Source organism: Citrus clementina, unplaced genomic scaffold (genome assembly GCF_000493195.1).
Source record: "Citrus clementina cultivar Clemenules unplaced genomic scaffold, Citrus_clementina_v1.0 scaffold_2, whole genome shotgun sequence".
In the NCBI taxonomy this organism is placed as follows: domain Eukaryota; kingdom Viridiplantae; phylum Streptophyta; class Magnoliopsida; order Sapindales; family Rutaceae; genus Citrus; species Citrus x clementina.
The window spans coordinates 34,659,098-34,677,532 of record NW_006262688.1 but is presented as its reverse complement, the minus strand read 5'-3'; the positions used below and the strand labels follow the sequence as shown (position 1 = coordinate 34,677,532).

General features: G+C 34.3%; 3 protein-coding genes across 3 annotated transcripts; 1 reads left to right on the top strand and 2 right to left on the bottom strand.

Moving 5' to 3' along the window:
• Positions 1-4,684: 4,684 nt before the first annotated feature.
• On the bottom strand, positions 4,685-5,507 carry LOC18053092. The gene has a single exon (XM_006449527.2). The coding sequence runs from the start codon at positions 5,269-5,271 to the stop codon at positions 4,843-4,845; it is 429 nt and encodes a 142-aa protein (XP_006449590.1). The 5' UTR covers positions 5,272-5,507; the 3' UTR covers positions 4,685-4,842.
• A 2,465-nt stretch (positions 5,508-7,972) lies between these two features.
• LOC18053171 (pentatricopeptide repeat-containing protein At4g18975, chloroplastic) lies at positions 7,973-10,126 on the top strand. Its single transcript, XM_006449523.2, has 6 exons — positions 7,973-8,227; positions 8,376-8,467; positions 8,561-8,657; positions 8,827-8,970; positions 9,282-9,494; positions 9,661-10,126. Exons 1-6 carry the CDS (start codon positions 8,126-8,128, stop codon positions 9,865-9,867), a joined length of 855 nt encoding a protein of 284 aa, XP_006449586.1. The 5' UTR covers positions 7,973-8,125; the 3' UTR covers positions 9,868-10,126.
• Positions 10,127-10,174: 48 nt separating this feature from the next.
• Positions 10,175-15,826, bottom strand: LOC18053091 (subtilisin-like protease SBT5.6). Its single transcript, XM_006449524.2, has 8 exons — positions 15,428-15,826; positions 15,149-15,337; positions 14,831-14,942; positions 12,189-12,750; positions 11,965-12,059; positions 11,318-11,675; positions 10,978-11,191; positions 10,175-10,888 (listed from the first exon to the last, which is right to left on the bottom strand). The coding sequence occupies exons 1-8, from the start codon at positions 15,693-15,695 to the stop codon at positions 10,353-10,355; spliced, it is 2,334 nt and encodes a 777-aa protein (XP_006449587.1). The 5' UTR covers positions 15,696-15,826; the 3' UTR covers positions 10,175-10,352.
• Between the last annotated feature and the right edge of the window lie 2,609 nt (positions 15,827-18,435).

Genomic DNA, 18,435 nt, shown 5'->3' with positions numbered 1-18,435 from the left:
TTCTGGAATTTGAATTATGAATTTGCTGACACTTTTTCAATGAAATGGGTAAAGCATAAAAAAGCTACATTTGTCCTCTTTGTTTTTTTTTTTTGGACCCATGTCTGCAACAGACGTTAGATTCTTTTAACAGCTAAATGCGGACAACGGTCCTTTGTCGGTTCCAGTGGATGTGAGGTAGGCTGTTGGGTATCAACGAAATCAACGGTGTGTGCGAGGCGGCAGAAGGCAACAACGGAGATTCGGCGGTAAATAGATAACATTGGTGGTCGGGACATGACATCAGATAGCGGATTTGGAGGGCATTGTATCGAGCTCGCTCGCATTGCCCTGTTGGAATGCGGGGGAAAATGTGAGAATCAATTTCAATAGAGGGGTGGACAAAAATTTATCATATCCAACAGGGCAAAAAAGGGCAGTTTATGGGTGGATCATTCAGAACTAAGAAAAACCCACATATAATGGAGGGATGATTGTGGAGATCCGAAATTAGGCAATGGCAAGTATTTTTCAAATTGTATGCCTTATTTGTAAATATTCAAGACATTATTTTATAAAATTTTACATGAATTTTAGTCCAACGAAACTGGCAGGGATGCAAAAAGTAGTAACTTTTACTTGCATGGATGCAAAATGCAGTTTGCAACCTTGAATTGCTTGCATGCAGCGGGTTGCTGCATTCATCACGGCATTAGTTGTTAACTACGTTTAGCAAAGTGGTTATATTTTCGTACCGAACAACTGTTAACTACCTGTTGATCAATCTACTCCTTGTTCTTTATTAGCCATTAGATAATATCCAACAGTGACTTTGTAAAAGACAAACAAATGGGTACGTTACCCCTTGGGCAAAGTATTATAATAATAATTCTATACATATGTAGGATTCTTCTTATCGCACGGGGCAGCTCCACATTTCTTTTTTTCTCCCCAAAACAAAGAAGAAATCAAAGCCTGGCCTGTTGTTATATGAATTTGCCACTTTAAGAGCAGCTCCGATTATTTTATTGACTTATGTCACTATTTATTTTTCTCCTTGTATCCGTGAATTGTGTGATCTTGATAGCATACGTTAGCAAATCTATTTAATCACGCGACAATCAAATCCATTGCAGCTGACAAATTCTGAAGATAAAATATAGAGTTACAAAGTCCACATGTTGCTTCCCAACAACCACTTATTTCTTTCAACTTTATTTAATTCAATTTATTTTTCAAAATATGTATTAAGTTAGATTTGAATTTGATTCAGTCATTAGATAAAATAATCTCAAGAATTACCTGCTGTCTTCTTAATCGTCAATTTATCAGATTTGGGAAAACTCTTATACCTAACAACAACTAAATCCATATGACATGCAACAGCAAATGGGAAACCAACATTCGAGAAATGTATGATAAAATAATAACGGGTATTCGATTAAGTAATACCAATACAACGAGGCGTGTCGTAACGAAATTAGCACGGGTGGGTACTTTTGTAATTATAATAATAAAATAAAATAAAAAGTGAGATTATTTAAACCTATCTAAATACTTTCCAACACCCATTTTTTCAAAATTAATTTAATTTATTACCATAGTATCATTTAATAATTTACTAGAAAGCACATGATAATATTATTAAATAAAGTATTTTAGTTGCTTTCTAAACAAATCCTTGCCGAGAGCCCACATATTCATCCTTCCATATTCCTTATTTTTGCAACAATGAATATAATTTATCATAATATAGAGCAAAACCCAGATATCGGAAGGAGTTCAACTAACAAAATTAGGACTCAATCCATACAAATAAAAAGATAATGCTTGCTAAAAGGTTTTAAGGATTTTTTTTCAATCCACGCCTCGATGACTAGCCTCTCAATCAGTAATGGATTACATACGATTAATTGTATTTTTTTTTAATAATTTCGTTCATGATATTGTAACTGAATAAAGCAACAAGAGACAAGAGGAGGTGAAACTCTATTTGTAATTCTTACATTCTTTCGTGTTCTATGAATTGGTTTGATCAGAAAGAAAATAGCTTTCTTCCCACTTTTTTTTTTTTTTTTGGTTCATTTAGAAAATGTTAACACAAAAATTTATTTAAACAAAGTACGTTTGGCATTTAAGGAGTTTGTAAAGTAAAATGTTAATTTTTTTTAATTAGCGATGGGTGGGATTATTGATAGGTTTAACAAATGAGTAGGGCTGGCAGTATATTTTGATGAGTTCAAAATATTGTTACGAAATAAAATACAGAGTTAAACAAGAGGAATCTCATCCGAGGGGGGGCTGAGGCTGGGATGTGGTACACGTCATAGACTAAACATGGGGTGAGCTGACATTTGTCCGGGACAACTTAATTATTATCCAACACGTGTCTTCTTACATCAATTACGTATCCTCTCCCCTGTTTCACATGTGGCCTCGGTGTCAGTGTCTGCTTTTATTCGGATCCAGACTTTTGCTTAATAATTATTTATTGTTAAACTAAATTGCATCAATTTTAATAATAATAATAATATAATCCTGAAGTAAGTATAATATAAATGTGTAATTTTCTTTACTTTATCAATGTCAATAAAATATTAGATTTCTTTATTGTGTGATGCACATTTTCGGACAATTGGGACCGGACAGGACATGACAAGACATGATTGATTAACTTTTATTAAATTTATAATCATACACAAGGGAACCATGCAAAAACGGAACATAATATATATTGGAACATGTTGATAAGGAACAAGTTGAGTTAAGCTGTCTCGCGATTATGCAGTCACAGCACTCTACTTCCGTTACATATTATATTATTATTATTGCTAGCAATTTCAACAATAATATAGATTTTTTTATTAAAACAAATAGAGTTTTACAAGCTATATCCAATTGTGTTATCCACCTTTCTTTAATTTTGAAGTTTCATACTTATTTATTAACTAAACGCTAGAATAGAACATAAAAAAAAACAAAGAAATTGTTTAAAGCTTGAGTAGTAATGAGATTACAAAGACTTTTGTATAAATAATATTGCATAAGTTAATGTAGGTTATTACAATTAGTTGACTTGAAAAATATTACAGACCTACATTGAATATCAATTTATGTAATATTCTTTTGTGTAAATATTTGTTGTTCTAGAATTATTCAAGTTGAATCGTGTGTCACAACTTAATTAAAACCGTCTTTCAAATTTACGGCAAAGTAAGCAAAATGCCGCCACTCTACAATTATTTTAAGGCCTAGTTGGCGTAATTCCAGTTGGATCCCTAAATTCCGGTGTCATCTAATAGCTAGAGACCCAAGAGATTCCTAAACCTATTTCTTGCAGGCTAATTAATTCAAGTTTTGTCATTAACAAAATAAAGGAATAAAATATTAACACTATGGTACATGTCATTATTATGCAAAAATCCATCCACCCCTACATCAATGATAAAGGCACATGTCCAAAACATACACCTACGCACATATCCCTCCATAATAGAATCAATCATAATGTAAAATCAAGATTCTCTTTAGGTGCATGAATGTACTTCGGGAGGGACATTTGCTTCAATTTGATTGTAGAAGCGTATATTTTATTATCATTTTACATAGATAGCTCTATTAGTAAACAGTGACATTCTTAATATACATGTCTTGAGTTTGAACTTCAATGAATGCCTGAGTTGATAAAAAAAAATTTTAAAAATTAACACCAAGAAATTCTAAAACACATAAAAGATCAGATTACGTAACTAATGAATACATATATGACATGTGTATGTAGTTGAATTTAATATAATTACGACTTGTATAGTAGTTTTTCAAAATAATTCTCACATGTCGTTACATCATAAAATTGAATTTACATATTGTTTATGTTGATTCGATAAAATCCTTCACGAATATAAATTAAAAGGATGTAATTGATCTTTAAAACAACAATAGAAAATCTTTATTTATTTTTGGTATTACATATACACAAATCCACTAAAACATTACAAACAAAAAGATATTGAAGTATTATACATCAACTTCTTAATTGGTATAATTTGAATACTTATATCCAAAATAAGCCGGACCTACTTAAAAAGATTTGAAAGAACATCATCCTTAAACAATAATACACAAGGGATGACTTGTACTCCTTCCCACCGTTACAATAATTTATCATGCTGACAATTGGATGATTAGTACGAAAGCTCCATAATCTTATATTTTTACATGGACTGACTGTCGGAATGAGCTTTAAGATAAGAAGCAATGTATGAATGAATAACTACCATCAAGTATGAATAAATAAAATACACCCGCACGTACGTACACCACTGGCAGCACACACAGGGGGAACAACAGTTTCACATGAATGATGAAATCCAGTAATGATCCATCAGCAAATGCTTTAAAAGTTGCAGGCAAAAGTCTTATCTCTCTGTCTTAAAAGCAAAAACAGCTGTTAATGTTGGGGGGTTTCTTCTGTCCAAGTCAACACAAAGCTTCTCCAGCAACAGGCACAAGTAATAGTAGTATTACCATTTAGGGCATTAGCAAATTATCACATGCTCACCAGCCTGTAAATCAATAACTTGCAGCATTCATTCAACAATATTTATATTCATCATTCACGCCATCACTAACCCTCCAAGCCCAGCAAATTAATCATTCATTGGAAGAAAAGCCAACTAATAATAATAACAAAAATAAACCCCATATGAATATATACATATAATTCTGATTCTAGCTCCAAATCTCCATTTTTGTTACAATAACAAATAAAAGTAACAATTTTTTTCTTATTCTTAAATTTTGGTTGTTGTTGGAGTTGGGTTGACTCTCAATAAATAGGAGGTAAAAAAGAAAATAAAAATATTATGTTTCCAAAAAACCAGTCATTCGAAGAATGGAATTTCGAACTTGACTCAAATCTCTGCCTTTTAATGTTCTGCCATTGCCGGTACAGACAGAAAAGGCCATTTTGCCTGTAATTCTTCTGCCAACAATGACATGGGGTGGTACAATTTCTCCATCATCATCGTCGTATTCCTTTTCGAACTCATAATCCCTATCCACGTACTGGAATGTGTTATCCGCCGGGATATTAATATTCACCGGAACTGACTTATTCTTCTTATTAACTGTTTTCTTCTTCTTACTACCACCACGTGCCACGCGTCCGCTGCTATTATTTGATAATACCATTTCCTGATAACTCAAGTAGCTGTCGTCGTCGTCGTTACCGTTATCGTTATTATAGTAACCGGAGAAGATCACCTCGGATTCTTGAAACTCATCTGCCATGTTGATCGTAGGATCGGAATTAATTAACTTGACAGAAAATCTTGGATTTGGATTTGATTTATTGATGAAGAAGTAGAACAAATGGAAGAATTCAAGAGAGGAAATTGAGGCTGGGATTTATAGATAAAAGAATCTAAATATAAATCGTGGTCACTACACAAATCATTTATAAGATGGCGTCACTCACTGTAAATGGCGTTGAGTGCGGTCCCCGCAACTTTTTTTTTAAAAAAAAAATCGTGTCTCTACAGTGTGTGTTTGATTTTTGTAAGTTTAGTTTATGGAAGATTGTAAGAGAGTTGTTTTCATTTTTTTCCCCTAAAAAAAAAAAAAAGTATTATGGGGTTGTGTGTGTTATGGATGAATGAGGGAGAGTCGGCTGCCTATTACACCATTACCACACAGCTACTTTGCTTGCGGCCTACGGACCTTTTTGCTTCTTCTGGCTTGTTAAGCTAATGTTTTGACTTGACTTGCTTGGCTCTCTAGCTCTTCTGGATTTTGAGCTTCTCTTTCTGCTTCGTATTGGGAAAATATGTGAACAGCTGATGCGTTTCCTTTTCATACTGTTTTACTTTCTGGTTTGGATTTTGTTCTAACTGTTCATGTTTGGTCAATTCCCCATGTCTGTGCTGTACTTCATCTTCAACTAATATTTTGGAAAATTTTGTCATTTCCGTTCAATTTTTTAAATAAAATGCTTGAACATTAGCCTAAGTATCTGATCCACATCGAACACTAGAGAGTAATAACAACTAATAAGAATCTGATTTGCTAAAGAAGCCAAGCCGAGCCGGGTTGCTTGCAGTAATCAAATGGTTCCGATTATTAAACTAAACGAAACAGCAGATAACGGAAGATGTAATAATTAATATCCTTCATTTGTTAATGATTGGGTAAAGAGCGTATGCGGAAAGCTACAAATCAATCAGGATTCAGGGCTACAGGCACAGGCGCATCCCACGGCTCATGCGCTGCGTCAGATGTATGTGGCGCCCACATCCCCAATAACGAAAACAAATGGTTACGCCTGAGGTCCACCTAATTGATCCCCTCATGCCTACGAGAATGATTTCCAATAAGACAAACCAATAATTGTTCGCCACGTGGAAAACGAAATCATTAGGAGAATCTCAATTATTCTGCTTAGATTATATGCCACGTTGCTTCCCGTTGTTTTCGCGCAAGTTTTCGCGTGCGGGCGTGTACAATATATTCGAACTCGTCACATGTACTATATTAACTATGTATGAGTTTCTTTCTTCGAGTAGTTTTAATTGCCAATTTAAACGTTGAAGTTTTGAAGCCAGAAGATAAAATTACATTAATCACTCTCTCTCTCTCTCTCTCTCTCTCTCTCTCTCTCTCTCTCTCTCTTTCAATATTTATTTATTATTTTTTTTAAAACCCTACCTATACGTAGTTTATGGCTCTCGGTGCTTTAGAACTCGTTATCGTCTTTAAAGTGCGTACGAATTAGGAAAACCCTGTACATGATTACGTGTTCGTTAGTGATTATCACAAACTTATTGTTTGGATTAGACCCATTTGTTTGGACTTTTGATGAGTCTTTTTCCTGCAATTTTGTCCTTTACATGCATGCAAACTTACCATCAGATATTTATAAACTATATGTAAATATATGAATTTCATGAAGATGGGCGATCGTGACTTCAATTTCATCTCTAATTGTGGTTAAAATTTGGTGAGTGAGCAGGTATTGCTGTCACGGAACTAGGGTTTGGCCAACAGCTTGTTTAGTGTTGGTCAAATTTGGAATATTGGAATTAGCAAGCTGATACTGCATGCATGCAATGCATGTTGGTGCATTGGCACATCAAACGATTTTTCTCCAAATATTTCTTCGTAAACTTGCCCAAAGTTGAAATAATCGAATAAGAGACGACCCACTTTCAGTTTTGGAATTTGTTTAGTTTAATAAAATTTGGATATATAGCCATGGTATAGGCATCAGAATATTCGGTAGATGGAGCTTGGCTTGGTTAGGGGGAAAACCTTCTCCCACAAACAATGTTATTCGTTCCTTCAAGCATACAACTGATTAAGGATTTGGTGTAGGAAGTAAGGCAATTTTGCTACTAGATGTTTTTCTAAGAAAACATCCGAAAATTCATGTGAGGCATTTGATTTGGAATCTGATGCTGCATTGACATCAAAATGTGGCATTCGCGAAGGTTATTTTTCAATTTTATTACTATATTTGAATAAAAAATTTAGCTAGAAGATAAAGAAAAATGGCATTTGTTGGCAAGTAACAAAAATAAATGTCAAATTTATCTTTTTTTATTTTATTTTTTATTAGGAATGTCAAATTTATTCTAAAATGGAGGAGATTTCATCTTACCGGCACTAATTTTCAAACTATGTTGTTAAACCTTTTGTTATGGCGTCAATTTAGAACATTGGAGTATTTGGTAGACTGTACCCGTAGCTAATGGGTTATATAATATTTATTTATTTTTGAAGTCAAATTTATTATATCTGATCTACTATTAATTTCTTTTTAAATAAATCGAAAGTCCAGTCTAATTTAATTCGGACCTGATTTGAAAACAGGTAGCCCAGTCCAATTTAAGCTGGACCTTATTCAATAAAACTAATCAGCCCGGCCCGTCCAGGAACTAAGGGGAATAAAATAAAAAATCACGATCGTTGGTTGTCTTTCTTTTATGTTCTGAAACTCCCTCAAGCTCAAGTCTCAAGGGCTTTAGCTTTTGGGTTTTGCCCGTAAATGTAATTGAAAACAATCTGGTAAATTGAAAATTGTAGCTTGGAGCTTGCCCTTTCATTCTTTGTGAAGCATAATGCCGAGAAATGAGAGTGGGAGGTTTGAATGATTTGTCGGAGTTCATGGGTGATGGGTTTTGGGTTTTCAAATAGCTGCAGAATTCCCCCATTGCAAACTCCGTCCGGTTTTTCTCTTCTCACAACTAAGGTGTGCAAAGAAACAGCTTTCGTATCTTTTTTTTCTTAAAATTAAAATACTGGTGAAATTTCGTTTCTTTAATTTTGAAAATCCGGTAATTTGTTCTTGTTCTGTTTGTTTTCTCATAAGCAATCTGTGTATCTGTGCGTGTGTGAAGCTGGCAACTAGCAATCCCCATCTCAAGTGCTTTCTCAATCAAAATAAACTACCACCAGTAGCTAATTCCAATGCCAATGCCTCAAAGAAGAAGTGGGTGCTCTCTCTTGCTTCTTAATTCATTTGTTTATTTATGTATGTTCACTTTAGTCATATTACTACTTTAACCATTGACATTGAATGCAGCAAATTAGTAGTGAAGGTGGGAAAGAAAGAGCAACACTTGTGGCAGAAAAGGGATTCTGCTGGGTCTGGGCAGAAGGCCCTCAATCTTGTCAGAATTGTAAGTCCACCACCCCCGCCCGAACACCCCCCCCCCCCCCCCCCGAAACCCCCCCCCCCCCCCCCCCCTCTCTCTCTAAAAAAAAAAAGATTAAAAAAAACTATGAGTTTTGCTTGTTCTGTATGTGATATCATCTTTTCATGTTAGGGTGCAACTCTTGAAATGTCAGGTTTCTGAGCTTCCTAATGAGAAACATGCTGTTTATGGAGCACTGGATAAATGGACAGCTTGGGAGACAGAGTTTCCATTGATTGCAGCAGCTAAGGCTTTAAGAATTCTTAGGAAAAGGGGTCAATGGTTGCGTGTCATTCAAGTATAACACTTTAACTCACTTGATATTGTTGTGCTTGTGCTTCTCTGGTAATAATATATATGTGATTGCAGTCTCAATTCAGATAACATCTGTCCTCTGTTACTTTAATCTTGATGGTTTTAGAAAAATAAATTGAGCTACTTGTTAATAAAATGAAGAGAGATGAATCCTTTGTTCAAGAGGTTTTCAGAGAACTTAATTCTTTGTTTTAAGCAATTATATTAAATGGTCTGATGGAATAATTTACGAATAAGAACTTGATGCATCTCGGTTTTGGATATTGTTATTCGTATAAGTTTATCAATTCTCAGGTAGCAAAATGGATGTTGAGCAAGGGTCAAGGAGCCACAATGGGAACATATGACACACTTTTACTAGCATTTGACAAGGATCATAGGGCAGATGAGGCCGAATCATTGTGGAATATGATTTTACATACGCATACTCGATCAATCTCAAAGCGTTTGTTTTCGAGGATGATCTCTTTATACGATCATCATGACATGCCAAATAAGATTATTGAGGTAATAAAAGATGAGGGTGCAGTTTCACCTCACTCCTGAAATGACTTATGCATTTTTTTTTTAAATGAAAAATGAACTTTGGGAGCTTTTCCTTTCTTACTCAAGAATGATTTCATATCTATGGGGCCTAAGTGTTTTATTTTTTTTTTTTTGGGTGCTTATGCAGGTATTTGCAGATATGGAGGAGCTTGGTGTTAGACCAGATGAGGATACTGTGAGGAGAATTGCAAGTGCCTTTCAGAGAGTAGGTCAAGATGAGAAGCAGAAGCTTGTTCTTAAAAAGTATCTCTCTAAATGGAAATACATCCACTTTAAAGGTGAAAGAGTTAGAGTGAGAAGAGATGCATGGTATGAATCTGGTTCAACCAATTGAATGCCTAAAGGGCATACCCTGTGATCCTATCACTTTCTTTGGAGTTTACTGCCGAAATTGAGCAGAGAAATTTCATGGCTGCTGCTGCAGATAAAATCGCCTCAAATATTAAATAATATCATCGCGACTTAGGCTTTCATTCATATCCTTGCTTGTAAATCCAAAAAGTGCCAGCCTCTTGGCAATTGCTATTATGTTTTGACGTTATGTATAAAATAAGTTTATAATTTTATCAAGCTTCAATGCAGTTAATTAACAAGCCAGGCTTTTGAGGAGAAAGGAGATTAATTTTATTACAGTTCAAATCCAAGAAAGGTAATACATATTTTTCCTATCTGATAGTCAATTTTCCCCAAAAACCACGCTTCAAACTGATTGAAGCTCTAGAGATGTCTCATCTCTAATTTCTTTCTTTACGTTTCACTAATCTGGACAATGATTAAACCCAGAAAGAAAAGTTTATAAGAAAAGAGGAAAGATTCAATCTATGCGAAAGACACTGCCATTGGACTTCTCACGAGATGGAGTCCATCTGTCCAGCGGTACCAGCCAAAGACATACTGTTTAGTAAGACCCTGCCTCGTTGTTTCGCTACCTAGTCTCACTGTAATGGTGAAGCTCTTCTTCTGGCCAATATGATCGAAGAACAAAATGCTCGGATTTGCCTTGACGGAAACTCCCATTGGTGGTTTTGCACTAAAGAAGTAGACACTCTTGCTGCCACCAACATTTGTAACTGTCCTCTTCACAATCACAGTGCCATTCAGATTTGGAATGGCGATTGATGGATAATTGAGGTTGAGGGCTGAGGGTGGCTTGTTCGGACACCTAAATACTGGGTTGGTAAATGAGAATCCGTGGCTGCAAAGGTAGAGAAGATAGTCTTCGTATGAGGCGTCGTACACAAGACCTGGGTCAGCTGCTTTGGTAGGGCGGAAGTGGCCAGAACCAAATGAAAATGGAGTCGCTATGCTGCCATCTGCATTAGTTATTGGCAAACCCTTGTTGTTTTTCATCCAGGCTGCAGGACAAAGTGATACGAAATTAAGCAAGAAGGCATTTAGACCATATGTTTTCAAAATCAAGCAGAAACACAACAGTTATTATTACCTGTGGTCATAAGGGCGGATCGTATAGCAGCACTGCTCCAATCAGGGTGAATGGCTTTGAGAAGAGCAGCTGCAGCAGCAACATGAGGGCAAGACATTGAAGTTCCCGAAAATATAGTGTACTTGACGATTCTCTTATCAAATGCCAACTTTGACGGGGATGATGCCTCACTCCAAGCTGCCAGTATATTCAGTCCTGGAGCCGTGATGTCGGGCTGCAACAAATTAAAATGTAGGTATATATAGATGCACATGTACTCATCATCGTGTGCCAGCTGGAAATGGAATCCTGACAGTAGTAGTAATATGTTGATATGATATTTGCAAACTTAGAAGCTTACCTTGAGGATATAAGGATCAAGAGCATTAGGACCTCGACTTGTGAAATTAGCCATGAAGGGAGCTGGCTGAGTGTGTAGCACTGTTCTGGCTTGTTTGATAATTGCTGTTGGATTATTGGTAGACTTGATGTATTCATGAATTTTAATGGCATCATCATAGAGCACTGCAGTTGCCGGAAGATAATGAGCATCATAACTGTATTCATTTCCGTTAGCTGGACTGTTTCCTAGTATTAATCCTACACCTCCAGCTCTCTTCACTTCCATCCCCTTGGAAAGTTTAAACCCACTCCCTCTCATGCACAGCACTATCTTTCCTTTTACTTTCTCCGGTGTCAGAGAACCAGGGAGGCATTGACTGCAAAAAACAACAAATCAACTTAATCAATTCCCAGGATCAAGATTCAAGACATTAATTAATTATATTAATTAGTTAAATATATAAAATCATTCTCATGTATAAGTACTATCAATTTTTTTTAATACGGACATGCTTTAAGCCATGCAATTTAGTAATATTAAAATATAATTTTATTAAAGTCTGTATGTTAAAAAAAAAAAAAAAGGTGCCTGCACTAAAAAAAAATTATTCATATATTTGTTAAAACTGTCATATAAATTAATTAACCCTCAAAATTAAAAATTACTTTGTTTCATTCTGGTGCACTCCAGGGACCACAACATCTGCTGCATAGACTAATGGGTGCATCTTCTTAAGATTGTAAGGAGTGACTGTTTTTCCCTAAAATCAATCAAATGAAGGAAAACAAATGTAATGTAATTAGCTATGAAGATGAAATGAAAGAAAAGAAAAGGTTATCACAATATTTATGCATTGAACAGTGAACAATATTATAATGAAGTTGCTTACAATGATTTCCATGCCATTCCCTAGCACAACAGGGCCAACAAAATCACGATCGAGGGAGCCAGCACCAACTGTGATCAACCAAGGGGCTGGGTTTGATAATGAAGAAGGGGCAGGACCCGAATTCCCTGCGCTGCAAGCGACAAGGATGTTGTGTTTGACTGCATTTAATGCCCCAATTGCAATGCCGTCTCTATTGAAAGCAAAGGGTTGGTTTGTCCCAATTGAGATGCTCAATACATGAACACCGTCCCTAATGGCATCGTCGATGGCTGCCAGCATATCTGCCTCAAAGCACGTGTTCCCTGCTGCCTTGGACGCCTTGGGAGTCGCCCAGCAAGCTTTGTAGATGGCTAGCCGGGCCAGTGGGGCTCCTCCGGAAGCAGTGCCTTCTGCAAACCCACCAAAGGCTGACGCATTTGGGACTCGACGACCAGCCACCGTGGATGCCGTGTGAGTCCCATGTCCATCCATGTCTCGTGGCGAACGGTCGTCCTCCGTCGCATTGAGGGGCCCGTATACTTGCTCAAGGCCTTTCAAGTAGTACCTTGCTCCAATTATCTTCCTACAAAGTAAAAGTACAAATTAAGAGTAGTTAGTTAACTGAGAGACTTTCCCATTTTTTTTTTTTTGGCAATTGAATTAAGGTTGCCAATATACTCATTGTAGTAAAATATTAATTCAATCACTTAGTTTTAAATATTCTACAATAAATTATATATGTGCATGTGTAGTAGTAATGCTTCTCATGTTCACTTACAGCGCTTTCCAAAATACAAATTAATTTGAGATTTATTCACGTCATGTTTTTATGCTCCCTTGTCACCGAATTTAATTAGATTGATGAATGATAATTAATGGCTACGATAGGTATATCATTATATTATATTATATATATCACCTGCAGCCTGCACCTAGTGCACACAAAATATGCCTACAGTCTACCTAACTCCAAGACTAGCGAGTTGATGATCAAATCATGAAAGTTGGCATCATCACACGGCTGTGAAGATTGCAATTTAATTTGCAGCAATGTTAACGATGCAGTCACTGTACGTACAGGGCAATCTGACTCCGAATGCCTGGGGGCCGGCATTATATCGAAGTGATAAACGTTCACAAGATGAATAATATTACATACATACATGCATGTGAAATAAAAGCAGCCAAAAACAATAATTATATAGGTCAATTGCTTCTTTGTCGTCTAATTCGTACACACAAGAAACGAACCACCAATGGGATCACTTTTGCAATACAATCACATAAAAGTCCAAAAGTGAACGCTGTCACTGAAAATGGCCTCCATGGTAGTTCCGAAAACGTCCAACTGAAAGGTGGCCACGGCCATCCGGTCGACAATATTATAATCAATTTATAGAACAACCATCTTGAATAATTATTTAATAAACACCCCCCATGCACATAATTTTCAGTGCAATATAGATCAATCATTATAAACTGTATATAGATTATAGATATAGTAAGTATTTTTTTGTGGTTTAATTTTTTTGAAGAGGATAGCTTTCGTAAAAAGGATGTTGATTGCAAGCCAGCGGTCATAGTTGAAATTAGTGCAAAATTATCGATACTGAGAATCCCCACATCAACTTTACACTATTGTATATTTGTATATAACCCATCATCTCTGAAGTTAACATCGATGCTTTTTTCAAGACTGCATGCTCATTGGTTCTTTCTTAATTTGTACTGTTCCAAAAGAAAGGCAGCTAGCAAGAGCTCATTTTCTTTAAGACTAGATAAGCTTGTGCCTACCATCTTTACAAAGTTTTTATGACTAAGCTAACCCTAAATCTTAAATCTTGAACTCATACAACATGAGATCATTTTGCTTGTCAAGTAGTCATAGGTAGAGGAAAACTGAACTAACTCACTCACCCAGGGATATCCCGTAACTATTGGTAAAAGCTTGTTTAGTTCCTATATTATGAGGTTAGTGTCCATTTAGTCCCTGTATTTTTAAAAACACCTCAAAACGTTCCTGCTACTAAATATTGACACTTATGCCATTATTTTTTATTATTTTTAACTTGCTTTTACAATATTACATTTTTACAATAATGTTTCTTTTTTGGATATTAATAAAAAATTAAATTATCAAATTAAACTCAAAAATAAAATAAAAACAAAAAATGTATATATTAATTTTTGTGGAAGCTCACGTATGTCTAAAAAATTAATATCGTAAAAAATTACATTATCAATTTTTTTAGAAAAATTAATATTTTAACTCAAGAGTGTGTTCCACAAAAATTAATATATATTTTTTATTTTATTTTATTTTTTGGTGTTAAACTGGTAATTTATTTTTTTCTTTTTAATAATGTCTAAAAAAATTTATTATAATAGGGTTATTTTTTTCTTTTTAATAATGTCTAAAAATTTATTATAATAGCGCAATATTATAAAAATAAGTTAAAAGGAACAAAAGATTATGGCAAAAGTGTCAATAATTTAATGGTAGAGATGGTTTGAGGTATTTTTAAAAATATAAGGACTAAACGGACACTAACTTCAAAATATAGAGACTAAATGAGCTTTTAACCCCGTAACTATATAGTATTGTAACAAGTACATGAGAAAAGAAATGTCAATAAAAGGAAAGAAATGGCAAAATGACTTACTTATTGCAAAGGGAAGAGTTGAAAGCAACTCCAGTTTGGCAGATTCCCTTCCATGATTTAGGAACGGGTCCCATTCCCTCATCGCTAAAGCTCTTTGATTCTGGCCATACACCTAATCAAAATATATAACAAATTAAAAAATAAAAAAGAATTTACATTCACATGCAGCAGTAAGTAAACGAATGAACTGGATGCACACAGAAAACGAAACAGCAACTTTTTTGCATATATACAATTAAAACTACAAAAAGTGATAAGAGATGGAGTCACATGAAAAACAGAAGATTAAATGTAGTGATAATGTTATTCTGGTTTTACCACTATCCACGAGTCCAACAATTACATCTTGGCCATATCTTGCTTTTGATAACAAGTCTTGCCCCATGTTGAAGTGATTCCGGTTCTGTTTTGCCACTTCATCCAAGCCTACAAATTCCCATGACCTTGTTGTCTGCAATGAGTACTTCTCTGGGTGGCTCGGATAAACTGATACCACTTCTTCTAATTCTGTCAAACATATATATATGTGAAGATATTAATTAACTAATTATCTAACAAATGTAATAAAACCCATATGATCGATTAAATGATAATTACCAGAAAGTCTGGCGGCTTCATCTGGCGTGAGCACTGCCGAAAAGCCATTGATGCTATGCTTGTAACTGTAAAGATGAGAAGCTCTGGCTTCTTCCTCATTGTCTTTCACAGATAGCAGATATGAATGATGGGTTTCTTGTATCTCATGCAAAGCTTTCTCTCCATTATCGCTCCCACCAAAGTGCACTATATAGACCTGTTTTTGTTTTTGGGCACTTGAGGCCAAAAGGGTAAGGAGAAAAAGAAAGAAGATGAAGATTTTGGTCATGGTTGTTTACGCAATGTTGCGAAGATAATGGGAGTAGTTTAAATTAAGGTAACCTTAAAAGGTATGTATGTAGCAGTACAAATCCAAACGGTCTCTCTTGCTCCTTTATAGAGTCGTATGGTATCAATACTATACGATTCCATTTGGTAAATAGATTTAAAATTTTTTTATAATCTTCTTTTTTTTCTTTTTTCTTTTTTTGTGTGGGGGGGATGGATAATTGGATATTACCCCCTCCAATTTGACGCACTTCTGTCGCTATCTTTTGACGTGATCATATATCCTTTCTAAGCTTGTTGAGAGAATCAGAGAGTCTTCATCGCGCGTTAAAGATATGTCTTCATCTTTATTATAGCAATACAATGGAAATTACAGAATTTTAATCCAGCTAAAGTAGTATTTGATAAACAATTTAATAATATATAAGTAATGTGAAATTTGATGTGTTTATAGACAAAATTAAAGATATTATGGAATTAAATACTATATATAATACCTTATATAAATGTTCAAAATAATTGGGAAACAAATATAAAATTCTATGTTTATTATAAAATTAACCAAATACGGATTAATATTTTACCAAATATGATGAGCAAGTTGAAAGAAAGATGGCATTTCCATCGCAGTCTATTTTAATTATTTATTCATAATGACATCCACAAAAGATATTTATCCTTGATTTGGGTGAACATGATAATCGGCCAATAATTTACTTATATTCTATAACGTACTACTAAAGTATATTTTTATTTTTATTTTTTGAGAAAAGGAAAGAAATTTGAAATTTGGAGCTACCTCACGGGGTCTAAAACACATCAAACTCTTAGGTGTCAACTTTTTTTTTAATTGAAAAATTATGAGAAAAAGTAAGGGATTGCCATATATACAAATATAACAATTTTGCAATAATTTCTCAATTAATTGTAAAAGTTTTTTAGACTGAACTGAAAAATTATGACAATTCCCATACTTTTTTATTTAATTTTTAATTAATTATAAAAACTATATTTATTAATTAAATAATTAAAGATATCCATATTCCCAACATCAAATAACCATCAAGGATAAAATGATAAGATCCGTGAAAAAGTTGACACTCAAGAGAGCTTGGATGTGTTTTAAAATATTTTGAGGATTCTATTAGTATTTATCAAATAACAGGAGAGTTTAACTATTTTTCCAATCAGCCGAATAATAGCGTTTGAAAATTTGATGCATTGAAACTATCGGCAGCCACCATGAAGAAATGGGGAATGAAATTCATCGACGAATGAAAATTTGAGGGTCAACGAGTCGGAAGGGATCCCTTAGGGAAGCAAATATCTCAATATCATCGTAAATTTAGAATTTCGCTTTGATGCATTAATTCAATTGTTTCTGTCCACTAAGATTTCTTAAATAATGTATCCCATGCATATCTCGTATATACGAAGTATATATACACAGATGATTCTTGATGGGCTTGACATTACATTGTTGTCCTATTATGGCGTGTGCAAACTTTTTCATTTTTAAATTATCAAATGGCATGACAGTTGACATTAGTCACTAGTATCCCACGTATCACGGCAACTCGATCTCTTCTTGAACCATATACGTCTGTCTTGGATTACTTTTGGAGTTTCAAAACGCTTCTGAGCACGCATCGTTCTGTTAGGTCACAGCTAGGTGCATCACCGTTCTAAACCTAGGTAAAAGGTATATATATACCCACATACATAACCTGCCTACGAGATCTTTCTAAGTTGTCAAAATTCTGAGGCTGTGGCTGTGGCTGTTTCCGCTTAGGGACGATAACTAGTTGGGTATTGTGTGCGGATATCAATATCTATATAACTCATTATTTATTATTTATCACTTTGCGTATGTGACTAAGATTCGTACTCAACCGTAGGTGAACTCCAACATAACCGAACCTTATTTTAATAACTCATTAAAGTTCAAAAGTTAGCATATATCTATTTCGATATATCAAAATCCAGAAGATAGTTTAAAAAAGCACAAAAATTAAATTAATATTGAATCCTTATCTAATCTCATCACTAATCATTTTCTTTTTCAAAGTTTTTTTTGTTATAATTCTAAAAAATATATATTATATAGTCCAAAGATTAGTCAAGCTCTAACTTGAAAGTATACTCCCATAAATAATCGAGAAAAAAAATTACTTTCATAAATTAAAATTTTACTCCTAATATACTAGAATTTTAGATCCATAAACTTGTGATATAGTTTAGAGATTAGTGAAGCACTAATTAGAAAGTATACTCCCACAAATAATTGAGAAAAAAAATTTACTCCTAATCTACAAGAGCTATACCTATAAAATTAAGGGAAAAGGACACAGAGACCCCTAATGTTTGAATAAGGGACACAGAGACCCCCAACGTTTGAAAAATGGACACAAAACTCCCTAATGTTTAAAAAAAGACACTCAGACCCTCATTTGTTAACAGAAATTATAATTTTAAAGCGCAATTACCATTATACCCTTATAGCATATTAAAAAAATAATTGTTCATTGTCCAATTTATTCCTATATTATTAATAAAATTACGAGTATAACTTCATTATCCAATTTTTTCATTTAATTTTTGTCAAATTTTCTCTTCAACTAAATAAATTTAATCCATTGCTCAAGAATAAAAATAAATTAAATTGATTACTAATATAATAAAAATAACAATTCTCAATAACAATTCTCCATTTAAACTTATATAATCAACAAAATAAAAAA